This window comes from Grammomys surdaster, unplaced genomic scaffold, assembly GCF_004785775.1.
Source record: "Grammomys surdaster isolate TR1022 unplaced genomic scaffold, NIH_TR_1.0 140, whole genome shotgun sequence".
NCBI classification, from domain to species: Eukaryota; Metazoa; Chordata; class Mammalia; order Rodentia; family Muridae; genus Grammomys; species Grammomys surdaster.
Genome location: NW_021604598.1, coordinates 3,137,735 through 3,151,315, shown reverse-complemented (window position 1 = coordinate 3,151,315; position 13,581 = coordinate 3,137,735). Strand labels below are relative to the sequence as shown.

Sequence of the window (13,581 nt, the reverse complement as noted above, 5' to 3'; positions counted from 1 at the left end):
TCCCTTCCTCCCTCCCTCCCCCCCCCTCTCTCCCTCTCTCACCATGTTTGTTTGAATCCTGAAATGAAAAGGTTCTACTAATGTACTCTCAGGCTTAACACAGTCTGAACAGCATCTCACAAACTATGTGTGATCCAAATTTACTTCAAAGTGAACTCACCATATCTAAATCCGAACACTTAAAAGTCGCCCTCAACAGGCCTGAAGAAATGGCCCCATGGTTTAAAGCATTTTCAGAGGACCCTGGTTCAATTCCCAGCACCCACACTCCAGCTCATAACCACCCATAGGTCTAACTCCATGACATCCAATGCCTTCCTCTGGCCTCCGTGGGCACCGCAAGCATATGGTGCCCAAACCTACATACATCCAAGCAAAGCACTTGAAACACATTAAATGAAAATAATTCTTTTCTAAAGTTAAATTAAAAATAAAGTGGTGAAGCATGCCAAATTTTTAATCCAAACACTCAAAGGCAGAAGATCTCTGTGAGTTCAAGCCAGACTAACCTACATAGATAGTTATAGGCCAGAAAGGGCTACACCATGAAACCTTGTCTCAAAAATAAAATAAAATAAAATAAAATAAAATAAAATAAAATAAAACAAACTGAAGAGCTGGCTTTGTGGTTAAGCACTTCTCTTGTAAAGGACCTGGCTTTGTCTCCTACCACCCCCATGGTGGCTAATGGAGTCTTTAATTCCAGTTCCAGGGAATCATTATACACTAAATAAATAAGTCTTTATCTTAAATGTTAGTGGACTCAGGATATGGCTCAGCGATAGACCACATTTCTAACATGAAGATTTGGGTTTGCCCCCCTTAGCACAGTACAGCATTTTTTAAAATGACCTCAAGCAAATGTAATTAAAAAGTGACTGTAACACATCTAAGTATAGACACTTTAAAGGAACCTCGAGGGCAGGGCCGGGTCTGAGGCCAGCCTGGTCTACAGAGTGAGTTCCTAGTATAGTGAAACTATGAAGATGCAGACAGGATAGCAGAAGGTGGAGACCCTTCCAGTTTCAAGGGGGAGTGCCGAGGTGGGAGGCAGCGTGTAAGTTGGAACAGCCTGGGAATCAAAGTGATGGGAGTGAGGATCAGCCCAGGAGCTAGCCTGGGAACTGTGATCTGGTGCTGGCCTGTTTGTAGGGAACTAGGTGCCTCATTGCCAGACAGGCTTCACAAGGAGCTGAGATCAAAGGATCGCCACAAATTTGAAGCCACCCTAGGCTGAGGTGTGAGATCCTGTCTCAAAGCAAACATATTCCCGCCATGAACGCATGTTATCAAGAAACCTCATGAGGAAGCCCTCATAATTTATGTCCTTGAATTTTTTTTTAAAATTTGACTTATTTTAGTCATGCTGTGGTGGCAGAGGGGCAGGCAGATCTCTGAGTTGGAGGCCAGCTTTGTCTACAGAGTGAGTTCCAGAACAGCCAGAGCTACACGGGGAAATCTTATCTCAAAAACAAAACAAAAAGATTTATTCTACATGTTTGAGTATTTGCTCACATATGTGTGTGTGTGACTGGTGACCATGGAGGTCAGAAGAGGGCACTGGATCTCCTGGAAGTAAGTCACAGTAAAGAAGCTGGGAATTGAACTCAGGACTTCTGGAAGGACAGCAAGTGCTCTTACCCACTGAGCCATCTCTTCGGCCCCAAGTATACATGAATTTTGAGGGCTTCCTCATGAGATTTCTTAATAACATGAGTTCATGGCGGGAACATTTTTGTTCTGGTTTGGTTTGAGTCAGGATCTCACACCTCAGCCTAGGCTGGCTTCAAATTTGTGGCGATCCTTTGATCTCAGCTCCATTACTACTTATCTTTTATGTGTGTGAGCGTTTTACCTACATGTGTGTCTGTGCACCATATGCTTGTCCATTGTCCATGGGAGCAAAAAGAGGCATCAGAGCCTCTGACGCTGGAGTTACAGATGGTCGTAAGCCACCACATGGGTGCTGGGAACTGAACATGAATCCTATTTAGGAACAGTAAGCATGCTAACTACTGGGCTAACTCCAGCCCCATTCGCCTTACTTTTTGAGGCAGGGAGATTCCCTAAGCCTAAAGATCATCAATGAACTTGGGCACCTTAGAGACTTACCTGTCTGACCCCTGTGTCAGCACTAAAGCTGCACTTAGCCAGCCTTTATGTGGGTGCTAGGGATCTGAACTGAGGTCCTCAGCTTGTGCAGTAAGTACCTTACCAACTGGGCCAGCTCCCAGCCCCTGTGTCCCTGGTTGGCCTAGAACTTACTGTGTAGACCAGGCTGGCTTTGAACTTTTGTGATTCTCCTGCCTCAGTTTCCCATGTACTGGGATTACTGGTGTCTGTCTAAAATCCCAGCTGTGTGTGTTTTACATAGATGTGGGTTTTGTACCACCTATGTGCTTGGTGCCTATAATCCAGGAGAAGGTATCAGATGCCCTAGGACTAGAGCTATAGATGGTTATGACTGACCATGTGGGTGCTGGGAATTGAACTCAGGTCCTCATGGTGCCAGTGCTCTTAACTATTGAGCTGGAGAGATCTCCAGCCCCTCATGACTTGTTCTTAAAGTTCATCTCTGAGCTATTGACTTTTATGTAATACCTTCACAAAGAGAGGGGATTCTGTTCTGCATCTAAACAGTGGTCCATTGGCCAGGCATGATGGTGTAGGCCTTCAATCCCAGGACTTGAGGCAGAAATAGCAGATCTGTGTGAGCTTGAGGCCAGCCTAGTCTACATGGAAAGTTCTAGAAGAAAGGAGGAGGAGAAAGAGGAGGAGGGGGAGGGGGGAAGGAAGAGAAGGAAGAAGAGGAGGAAATGAAGGAAAAAAAGAGGAAGGAAAGAAAAAGGAGCAAAAGAAAGGGTTCAAATTGGTACAAATGCTAGGTTGTTTTTTTTTTCAGTTAGATCAATAACTTTAAAAATGCATTTGGGGGCCAGGCGGTGGTGGCGCACGCCTTTAATCCCAGCACTTGGGAGGCAGAGGCAGGCGGATTTCTGAGTTCGAGGCCAGCCTGGTCTACAGAGTGAGTTCCAGGACAGCCAGGGCTACACAGAGAAACCCTGTCTCGAAAAACAAAAAACAAAAAACAAAAAACAAAAAAACAAAAACAAAAAAATGAATTTGGGGGCTTGTTTTGCTTTGTGGGGTGTCCTAGTTTGTTTGTGGTTAGTCGTTGTTACCACGATAAAACACTGATCAAAAACAACTAACGGGGGAAAGGTTTTTTGTTTTTCACCCTAACACTTCTACTTCACAATCTTAAATGAGGGCAGAAATTTGAGAAATTCTGTTGAGGTTCTTTCTTCACCTGTGGCTCTCAGTTGTTTGTTGAATTCACACACACACACACACACAACAACAACAACAACAAACAAAACCCTAATGAGCACAGGGTGCTTGTTTGTTTTGGTTTTTCAGTATTAAAAATGGAAATTAAGGTCTCTCATATGCTAGAGAGGCATCCTACCACTGAGCTGTGTCCTAGGCCTTGATTGATTTTCAATTTGAAATCTGTTGTATCTGAGTGAGCTGAGTATATTTCTTCTCTCTTTCTTCACTCCTGAGAGTATATCTATCTTCCTTCCTTCTTTTCTCTTTCTCTCCCCGCCCCCCTCCTATAGTACATCCTGACAGGAGTACTTCCCCTCCTCCCTCCCCTCTCCCCAGTCTCTTCCCTCATCTCCTGTCTTGCAGAGTTCCACCTCTCCACCTCCCCTTAGAAAAGAGCTGGCCTCCCACATCAACCAAACACAACATGACAAGCTACAGGCATATACCATCATATCAAGACCAAGCCTGGACGATGCAATCCAGCAGGAGGGGTCACGCAAGCAGGCAAAAGAATCAGAGACAGCCTCCACTCGCACTGTTAGGAGTCCCTCAAGAACACCAAGCTACTCAGCCATAACATACATGCAGAGGACCTAGGTCAGACCTCTGCAGGCTCCCCCATCTCTTCAGGCCCCCATGAGTCAGTTGATTCTAGAGCTGGAGTCATGAATGCTTGCAAGCCACCACATGGTTGCTGGGAACTGAACCAGGGTCCTCTGCAATAGCAACAAGGGCTTTTAACCACCTAGTGACCTCTCCAGCCACGCAAATGCACTATTTTAAATTACATGTTAGCTAGATCTGGTGGCACATGACTTTAGGAAAATCTTGTCATGACCTGAGTTTTTGGGTTAATATTGACGCTTAATTCTCAAAGCAACAGGATTAAGAGGTGGGGGCCATGAGAGGTGATTAAGATGTCTTCATCCTCATGGATGGAAACCATACTTTAGAAAACCTTTTGTAGTGGGGCTGGAGAGATGGTTCATCAGTTAAGAAATTTGCTCTTGCTGGGGCTCCAAGTTTAGTTCCCAACAACCACATTGGGCAGCTCATAAGCACTTGCTACTGATATCCTCTTGTGCTTACTGAGGGCACCTGCACTCACATGGACACACCCACACACGGAAATACACAGCCACACGTAAGTATGTAATTACATAATCCATAATTTCGGGAGCCTGGTGGTTAGCCAATGTGGGAGCCTCGACTTGGGGAATGAGGATGATTAGAGGAAAGGCAGAACAGAAGATGCAAGAGACAGAGATGGGAGGGCCGCCGGCTAATACCATGCCAGCAAGCAAGTGTATTTTCTGTGTCTTTTAAAGGCAAGCCACACAAAGCATGAAGATATTCCAGGAAGATAAATAGTGACCACAATTCTTGTGTGGCAAGTGTATGGTACACAGCATCTATGTTTGATGTCTGCAGACTCCTTCATGATAAATCACAAGCAAGAAGTCAGTCAGTTAGCTCTGGAAGTTCACCCCACAAATAATGCTGATGCTTACTTTGGTTCAGTTTAGCTCTGGTCCGTAACAGATGAGCCTGTTGTTTCAGGCCTGTTGTGAGGTGTAACACATCACAGAGGACCCTGGCACAGTGAAGTCAGTTCACCTCACTGCTGGAAAGTGAAAAAGGGGAAAGCAATGGATTGAAGTCCCATTGTCTCCTTACTGAGCATGTCAAGAACCCAAAGACCAGGGGCTGCAGTGATAGTGTCGAAGTTAAGAGCACATACTGTTCTCCTGAGGGCCCTCACTGGATTCCCAGCACCCACCCCAGGCTGTTCACAACTGCCTGTAACTCTAATTTCTAACTTCTCTGGCTTCTGTGACCACTTGCACAAGCCTTCACACACAGAGTCACATACATACACACATTAATTAAGAAAAACTCAGGCATGGTGGTACACACATTTAGTCCTAGCACTTGGGAGGCTGAGGCAGGCAGATTTCGAGTTTGATGCCATCCTGGTCTACAGAGTGAGTTCAGGAGAGCCAGGGCTACACGGAGATCCTGTCTTAACACCTCCACCCCTAAAAAAAAAAAAAAAAAAAAAAAAACAACCTCACTAGGCTGACCTATTAAAGGTTCCACCACGACGGGCAGTGGTGGCGCATGCCTTTAATCACAGCACTTGGGAGGAAGAGGCAGGCGGTTTCTGAGTTTGAGGCCAGCCTGGTCTACAGAGTGAGTCCCAGGACAGCCCAGGCTATACAGAGAAACCCTGTCTCGAAAACAAAAACAAAAAACAACAACAACAAAAAAGGTTCCACCACATCCCAATACTGTCACATTGGAAACCAAACCTTTAAACAGGCTTGTAGGCCCTTAAAATCCAATCTACAGCTGGGTCTACTCGGAGGTTAGAAGGCTTGCCTGGGACATGCATGATCCTAGGCTCCATCCCTACTGATGCGGGGAGGGGGATTCTAAACTCCAGGCTGACACCTTAGAGCAGCCTCCCTGCACCACAAGTTTCTATTGGAAGGGTCACTCCACAATCTGGAGAAATGGCTTAGTCGCTAAAATACTTGCCATCGAAGTATGAAAATGCAAGCTTGATCCTCAGAGCCCACATAAAAGCCTGGAGCGGGCAGTTTTCTTAGTGACTTTCCATTTGCAGTGATAAAGCACCTTGACCAAGGCAACTTATAAAAGAGAAACCGTTAATTTGGGGCTCACAGTTTCAGAAGGTGAGTCAGTGGAGCAGAGGCATGGTGGCAGGCCCATCCCAGAACTCATGTCTTGATTTGAAAGTTGGAAGCAGAGAGGCTCAGAATAGCCACCCCCAGCAACACCTCCCCTAAGAAAATCATACCTCCTAATCCTTCCCTGTTTTACCCATTGGAGACCAAGTGAAAGACCCCTCTAGGGGGTGACCCAGGGTGACCCCCCCAAAGACACTCCAGAGACCTCTTGCTGTAATAACATAAGTCAGGTTTAATATACGAAGCTTCGGATCAATGTGCCCCATGCAGGAGGCAGGGGCCATCGACCCTGAGATTTAACAGCTCAGGGATTTTATAGATAAAGGCTGGGGGGGGGAGAGGGTTGTGGGTACTCACACACAATTGGTTGTTATAAATGTCTGTAATATGTGTAAGCAGATCTCAGGCAGAGGTTTGACAAATCCCACGAGAATAGTCTCTGGTCCCTGTGGCCTTGGGACCGACCCAGTGTGAATGTTTTTCTGAGCCAACAGACCATCTGGCTGAATCTAACTTATAAGTCCTTGGGACCTCTGGTGGGAGTTTTTCTAGAGGAGGCTAAATCAGACACCACGGGAACAGATTCCCGGAACACTCAGTTGACCTTTGTTTCCCTGTTCTGCATCTCCTGTAACGGCCTTGGGTTAGCAAGTTAGCAAATTTTAACTATTTGTATTACTGTTATAGTATTTAACTAACTTAAAAAATACCTTTTCAGCCGGGCGGTGGTGGCGCACGCCCAGCACTTGGGAGGCAGAGGCAGGCGGAGTTCTGAGTTCGAGGCCAGCCTGGTCTACAGAGTGAGTTCCAGGACAGCCAGGGCTACACAGAGAGACCCCGGCACAAAAAACCACAAAAAAAACAAAAAAAAACAAAAAAAAAACAAAAAAAAAAAAAACAAAAAAAACAAAACCTTTTTACAAGTATTCAAATGTATGAGTCGATGAGGCCATTCTATTTCAACCAGCACAGTAGCAACTTAACTGCCACGTTCCTACAGCAAGACGGAAGGCATAGACCAGAATCCCCAGAAGCTCCTGGGCCGGGTCCTGACTCAAACGGTTTGCCACAGGCCAGCACCTGGATTGCTCTCCACACCTGCACTGGGACAAACTCACACACAAATATTAAAAAACAACTAATTAGAGCTGACCAGATGGGTCACCAGGTAAAGGCACTTGCTGGGCATGTGTGGCAGCCTGAGTGTGATCCCTAAAACCCATGTAAAGGAAGGACAGAGTGCACTGCAGACAGTTGTCCTCTGCACTACAGAAGCACATGATCCCCCACCCACACATTAATAAATGAAAATTTTTTTTCAAATGTTTTACTGGAAACACTGCAGAGGCTGAGGCAGGAGGACTATTGAGTTCCAGGCCATCCTGACAGCAAGAGCTAATCACAAAAAAGAAGTGGGCAGGCTGACAAAATGGCTCAGCAGGTGGAGAAGACTTTTGCTGCCAACCTTGATGACACGAGTTCCACCCCTGAACTCCATGTAAAGCGGAAGGAGAGAATTAATGCCACAGAGTTGTCCTCTGACCTATAGATAGATAGATAGATAGATAGATAGATAGATAGATAGATAGATAGATAGATGGATGGATGGATAGATAGATAGGGTTCGTTCCCACAGGCTTTGTACGTATTAGAATAGTGTTTTTCGCCGTTTTACATTCCATCCCAAAGCCTTCTCCATAGCAACCACTGTAATTCATGTCCCCTGGGTACTAACTTGAGAAATCATCCCATCTTTTTAAAATTACATGTATTGATATATTAAGTGCAAAGCCCACAGAGGCCAGAAGAAACCTTCAAATTCTCTGAAGCTGAACCCACAGTTGTAAGATCCCAAGCATGGGTGCTGACAACAGTAACTTGATTCTCTGGAAGGACAGGAAGCACTCTTAACCACTGAGGGTCCCCTGGCCCCTTTCTTTAGACAGGGTTTCTCCGTGTAGCTCTGGCTGTCCTGGAAATCTCTATGTAGACCAGGCTGGCCTTGAACACACAGAGATTCTCTTGCTTCCACTTCCTAAGTACAGGGATCAAAGGCCTATGCTACCACACCTAACCAAAGAATCCACCTATGTATCTTCCAGCTCATCTCAACAAAATGTACTGTTACACATGCACACAGGCACATGTGACAGAGCACGCACACGCGCATGCGTGTGCACACACACACACGCACAAAGACAAGCAGGTTTTATTCTTTTATTTATAAGGTTTTCTGCAGCCTCTTCACGTTTCCACATAAAATCTGACAGTCTATGACTTCCCCATGTTCTTCATGTTTCCACATAAAATCTGACAGACTATGACTTCCCCATGTTCTCTAAACAAAAGTCCCCCCGCAATCATTTTCTGTACCCGAACTAGGATAGTAAAAGATTTTCTCAGGACCTTCAGTGTCCTCAAAGTGAAGGCTCTCCCTACACAACATGAGCACTTTCATGCCTCAGAACCGCACTGGGAGAGCCAAAGGCTTTCCCACAGAATTTACATCTGTAAGGCCCAACCCCGGTGTGTCTGATCATGTGTCCTTGGAGGCCTGAATTAGAAATGAAGGCCTTCCCACACCGCTGACACTCATAGGGTTTTTCTCCAGTGTGAGTCCTCTCGTGTTTTCGGACTGAGGTGGAGCAAATGAATGCTTTCCCACAGTACTTACACAGAAAAGGCCTCTCCCCCGTGTGAGTTCTCTCGTGTTTACTAAGCGCACTGGGCAAGTTAAAGACTTTTCCACAAGCCTTACACTTATAAGGTCCACCCCCAGTGTGTCTTATCATGTGTCCTTTAAGGCCTGAGAGAGAACTGAAGGTTTTCCCACACTCCTTACAGTTGTAGGGCTTCTCGCCAGTGTGGGTCCTTTGATGTCTTCGAACTGAGCCCCAACAGCTGAAGGCTTTCCCACACTGTTCACACTGATAGGGCTTCTCTCCTGTGTGGATTCTCTCGTGGATTCTAAGTGAGCTGGGGTAGTGCAAACCTTTGCCACACACGTTACATTTATGGGGTCCACCTTCAGTACGAGTTATAATGAAGTCACCAAGGCTGGTAAAAGAAAGAAAGTCGTCCTCGTGTTCCCGACACCCGTCGGGTTTGTCTTCATGGTGAGACTTGCCATTGACTTGGAAAGAGTAATCGTGGAAGGCTGTCTCACACGGTTTGCATCTGGAATCACATACTTCCGGTCCAGCGTGTGCTCTGCTGGGCTTCCCAGACGAACAAGGCGTGAAGGCTAATCCACACACACTACATTCACAGAGATTTACTCCAGGAGAGCTTTTCTTTTTCAGATCTTGGTCAAGAATTTGGCTGATGGTTTCTCCACAAAGGCTACTTTCTTTGCTGTCACTAAGTCTCTCCACAATATGGCTGCTGTTTAAAAAATAATAATTAGAACACATTATAAGTGCCTTGCTCACAATTTCATATTTACCTATATGTTTATAGGTAAATTTATATTTCTATTTGGGGGCTGGAGAGAGATCTCTGCAGGTAAGAGTGTGTACTGTTTGCTTTTTTAATGCTTTTATTTTTTTTAATTTTATGTGTATAGGTGTTTTCCCTACATGTATGTCTGCATACCTCTTGTGTGCCAGAAGACAACGGATTCCTGGAACTGGAGTTACAGATGGCTATGAGCTGCCGTGTGGGTGTTGGGAATTGAACCTAGGTTCTCTGCAAGAATAACAAATGCTCTTAACTTCTGAGGCATCTCTCCAGCCCAAAGAATGTGTGTACTGTTCTTACAAAGGACCCAAGTTCAGTTCTCAGCATCCATGTCAGAAGGTTCACAACTACCCTTAAATTAACTCCAGCTCCAGAGGAATCTGATGCCTCTGGCCATCATAGTTGCATATGCGCGTGTGCATACACATACACGTAAGTAAATAAATAAAATGTGAAAATAAGTAAGCTTACTGTTAGGTGGGCTTATTTTTGAAAACTTCATGATGAACTAAAATTCTGTGTCTGTGTATGTGTAAATGTGTGTGTATATGTGTACATGTGTGTACATATGTGTACATGTGTGTACGTGTGTAGGTCAGAAGTCAATCTCATGTGTCTTCCTCAGTTACTTGGCTAACCTTATTTTCCGAGACAGGGTCTTCTGTTTTCACAAAGAACTAGCCAATGTGACTGGATTGGCTGGCCAGTGAGCCCCAGAGATCTACCTCACTCTACCTTCCCAAAGCTGGGATGACAAGCACATGTCCCCACACCCACCTGGTTCTTTACATAGATTCTAGGGAGCAAATACAGGTCCTCGTTCCTGCACAGAAGGCATTTCACCACCTACTGACCCAGCTCCTACCCTTGTGTCGTGGAACAATCCTTTCTGTTCTCAAGTGAGTTACCTTAGGATTCTGCCCTGATTTCTGTACCAGTCTTCAATATTCTGGTCCCATCCTTCCCCTGGAACACATAGGGGAGAAAACTGAGTTATTAGAGAGAATGCATCAGACTCCAGGTTCACGATCCACTGCAATGATGCTATGGTTATTATCAGAGTGTGACTTTTTCACATTTCCAATCATGGACCAGCAATGAAGGGTAGAGCATGTTGGCCTAACTGGGAAAGTCGGGGAAGATATCATCCTTACCTATAGAGGCCAAGTTCATAAAGATTTCCCCGACAACTTTTCTGTAAAGGTTCCTCTGGGACGCGTCCAGCAGAGCCCACTCCTCCTGGGTAAAGTTCACAGTCACATCCTCGAAGGTCACTAAGTCCTGAAACATCCCACATGTGTTTACAAGAGGAAGAGAGATACATATGTAGCACAGAGATCTGCCTTCAGTCCACAAAGCGTTCCCATGAGGGGTTGCAGCAATGGCTCAATGGTTAGAAACATTTCTGAGGATCTTCAGGGTATCTGAGTTCAGTTCCTAGCATCTGCACTGGGTGCCTACAACAAGCAGCTCCAGATTTAACACCCTCTTCTGGTCTCCTTGCAGCGGGGCAGGGCAGCACACAGCATATTCTAACACAGACACGTACACATAAATAAAAATAAATCTCCCTTTAAGAAGAGGTTCACATACATGTCTGTGGTCTCCAGCCCTTTTGTTAGCAGGTTTTAGACTGCATTCCCTTTCTCATAAAGCACTGGGAGCTGACCTGTTCACTCTAACTGCTGGCTTATTGTATTCACATTCACTTGTTTGCTCTACCCGCATCTATGCAAGTGTGGAGGACCCATGCACATGCACACTACCACTTCTGAACTGCTACTAAGACAGGGCCTCTCCCTGAGCCAGAAGCTCAACAGGTTTCACCCCAGCAGAGGGGTGGTACAGGCTTTCATAGACACTAGCGATCCAAACTCAGGTCTCCATGCTTCCACAGTAGATGCTCGCCCACTAACCATCTCCCTAGATGCTGGGTTGGCTTTAGACAGTGTCTGGCTGTTGCCCAGGCCAACCTCCAACTCAAGATCTTCCTTCCAATCCTTTTCAAGGCTGGGATGACAGCTGGTGTCACCAAGTCGAACCTGTTGGCAGATTTATCACAGGCCCATTGTTTTCTCTCTCTGCTTCCCTTTAAAATTGTGCAGGATGGGCTGGCGAGATGACCTTAAGAGCACCTGCTGCACTGCTGGAGACCCAGTGTCAGTTCCCAGCACTCTCCTGGCTGTACACAGCCATCCAGAACTCCAGTTCCAAGAGTACCAGTGCCCTCTTCCGGCCTCTGAGGGCAAAACATGATATTTACACATGCAAAATAAAAGTCAGCTTTTAAACTTAAAATTGTACAAGGAAATCAGCAGAAAGACAGGCAGAGAGCAGACAGAAGGGAGAAGCATGAGCACCCAGAGCCCATAGGATCTCACAGCAGTCCTGAGCCTTAGAGCAGTCTCCGCCCTGCCTACTCCCTCTTCAGCACTGAGACACGCGCTGAAACAAGGCACTACAAAAGTTTCTCCTAGAGGGGATTGGCTCACACGGAAACAGATTAGAAGCTATGTTTTGGCCCATTTTTTTTGTTTTTTTTTTTGTTTGTTTGTTTGTTTGTTTGTTTTCGGGACAGGGTTTCTCTGTGTAGTCCTGGCTGTCCTGGAACTCACTCTGTAGACCAGGCTGGCCTCGAACTCAGAAATCCACCTGCCTCTGCCTCCTAATTGCTGGGATTAAAGGTGTGTGCCACCACTGCCCGGCTTCAGCCCATTTTAAAAACTACATTTATTTATTTATTTATGTATTTATTTATTTATTGGCGTACACATGCCACAGAGGTGTGGAGATCGTAACATAAGGAATGGACCCTCATTCCAGTTTGCAGCAGGCGGCATGCCAGGCGGCTGGAGGAATGCCGGACAGGACCACCGAGTCTCACTTGTTATGTATTCATTCATTTTTACGTGCATAGGTGTCTTGTCTGCATGCGTGTCTGAAGGAGATGGATCCCGGGCTGTGGATCTGCAGACGGTTGAGAACAACCATGTGAATACTGGAAATCAAACCCGGGTCCTCTTAATCGCTGAGCCATCTCTCCAGCTCTTTGTCTCCCTTTTTAATGAAATGCAGACCACCTTTCTTGATTTTAGAAAAAGGTTGTGTCATCTTTCTTTTTTTTTTTAAAGGGGAGGGGGTTTATTCAGGGCAGAGGGCAAAGGTAGGGAGAGAAACGGGAGAAGATGGTAGAGAAAGAAGAGAGAGGAGAGAAGTGGAGGCCGGCCATGACCATGTGGAGAGAGGGGGAAGGGAAGGGAGGAAGGACGAGGAGAAGCTAGAGGCAAGAGAGTAAAGGAGTAAAAGCTGTGTCATCTTTCAATCACTATTGATTAAATACTTGCCTTTCTTGAAAAACTGTGAAATAAATAAATAAATAAAGCCCTTAAAGGTGACACCCCACAGGGAAAGGGAGTACTTAGGAGTTGTACCTCAAGGGCCACTGACCCAGCCCAGAAAAAGTCTGAAAAAAAAAAAAAAGACCCTTAATCTCAATATCTGTCTGTGGCCAAGGAAGACACTGAGAGGTCTATGCATCTTAGAGAACACAGTTCCAAAAAGCTTCATGCAGACAGCCAACAAGGCAGAACTTTAGCCCCGTAACAGCCACTCAGCCAAACCTGGTATCCTATACCTGTAATCCCACCAATAGGGAAGCTGAGACAGGATTATCAGTTTGAGACCATCTTGCATTGCAAAGTGAAACTTGTACAACACATACATGCTAAGAACAAACAAACACACACACACACTGGAGATGCAGTTCAATGATACAGCACAAAGCCCTGGGTCCTATCCTCTACACTGCAAAGATCAGTCAACCAACCAAACCAACCTTGCCCTAAAGAAAAGTTGTAATTAGAATAACGTGTGTGTTTAGGATGTAGAAAGGTCGCCAGATGAGATTGCACAGATCTGTAATCGAAATACTGGGATTTGGGAGGTGAAGGCCAGAGGATGAGAAGTTAAATGCAGCATCATGGAGAGAGTACTGACCAGTACTGCTTAAACCCAGGCTAGATGGGTCTAGAAACCCTGTTGAGAAAGGGAGAACGAATAGCCGGGGGGGGGGGGG

The 13,581-nt window shown here is 45.7% G+C and overlaps 1 protein-coding gene across 1 annotated transcript in view; it reads right to left on the bottom strand.

Annotated features, from left to right (window-relative positions):
- Nucleotides 1–11,320, bottom strand: part of LOC114618212 (zinc finger protein 709-like) — a 27,810-nt gene extending 16,490 nt beyond the window's left edge. The window contains exons 1-3 of the mRNA XM_028763906.1: nucleotides 10,661–11,320; nucleotides 10,415–10,472; nucleotides 8,492–9,431 (exon numbers count right to left, since the gene is read on the bottom strand). Of these exons, the coding sequence (XP_028619739.1) occupies nucleotides 8,492–9,431; nucleotides 10,415–10,472; nucleotides 10,661–10,796 (1,134 nt within the window). The 5' untranslated portion in view covers nucleotides 10,797–11,320. The remainder of the gene's footprint in view (nucleotides 1–8,491; nucleotides 9,432–10,414; nucleotides 10,473–10,660) is intronic.
- Between the last annotated feature and the right edge of the window lie 2,261 nt (nucleotides 11,321–13,581).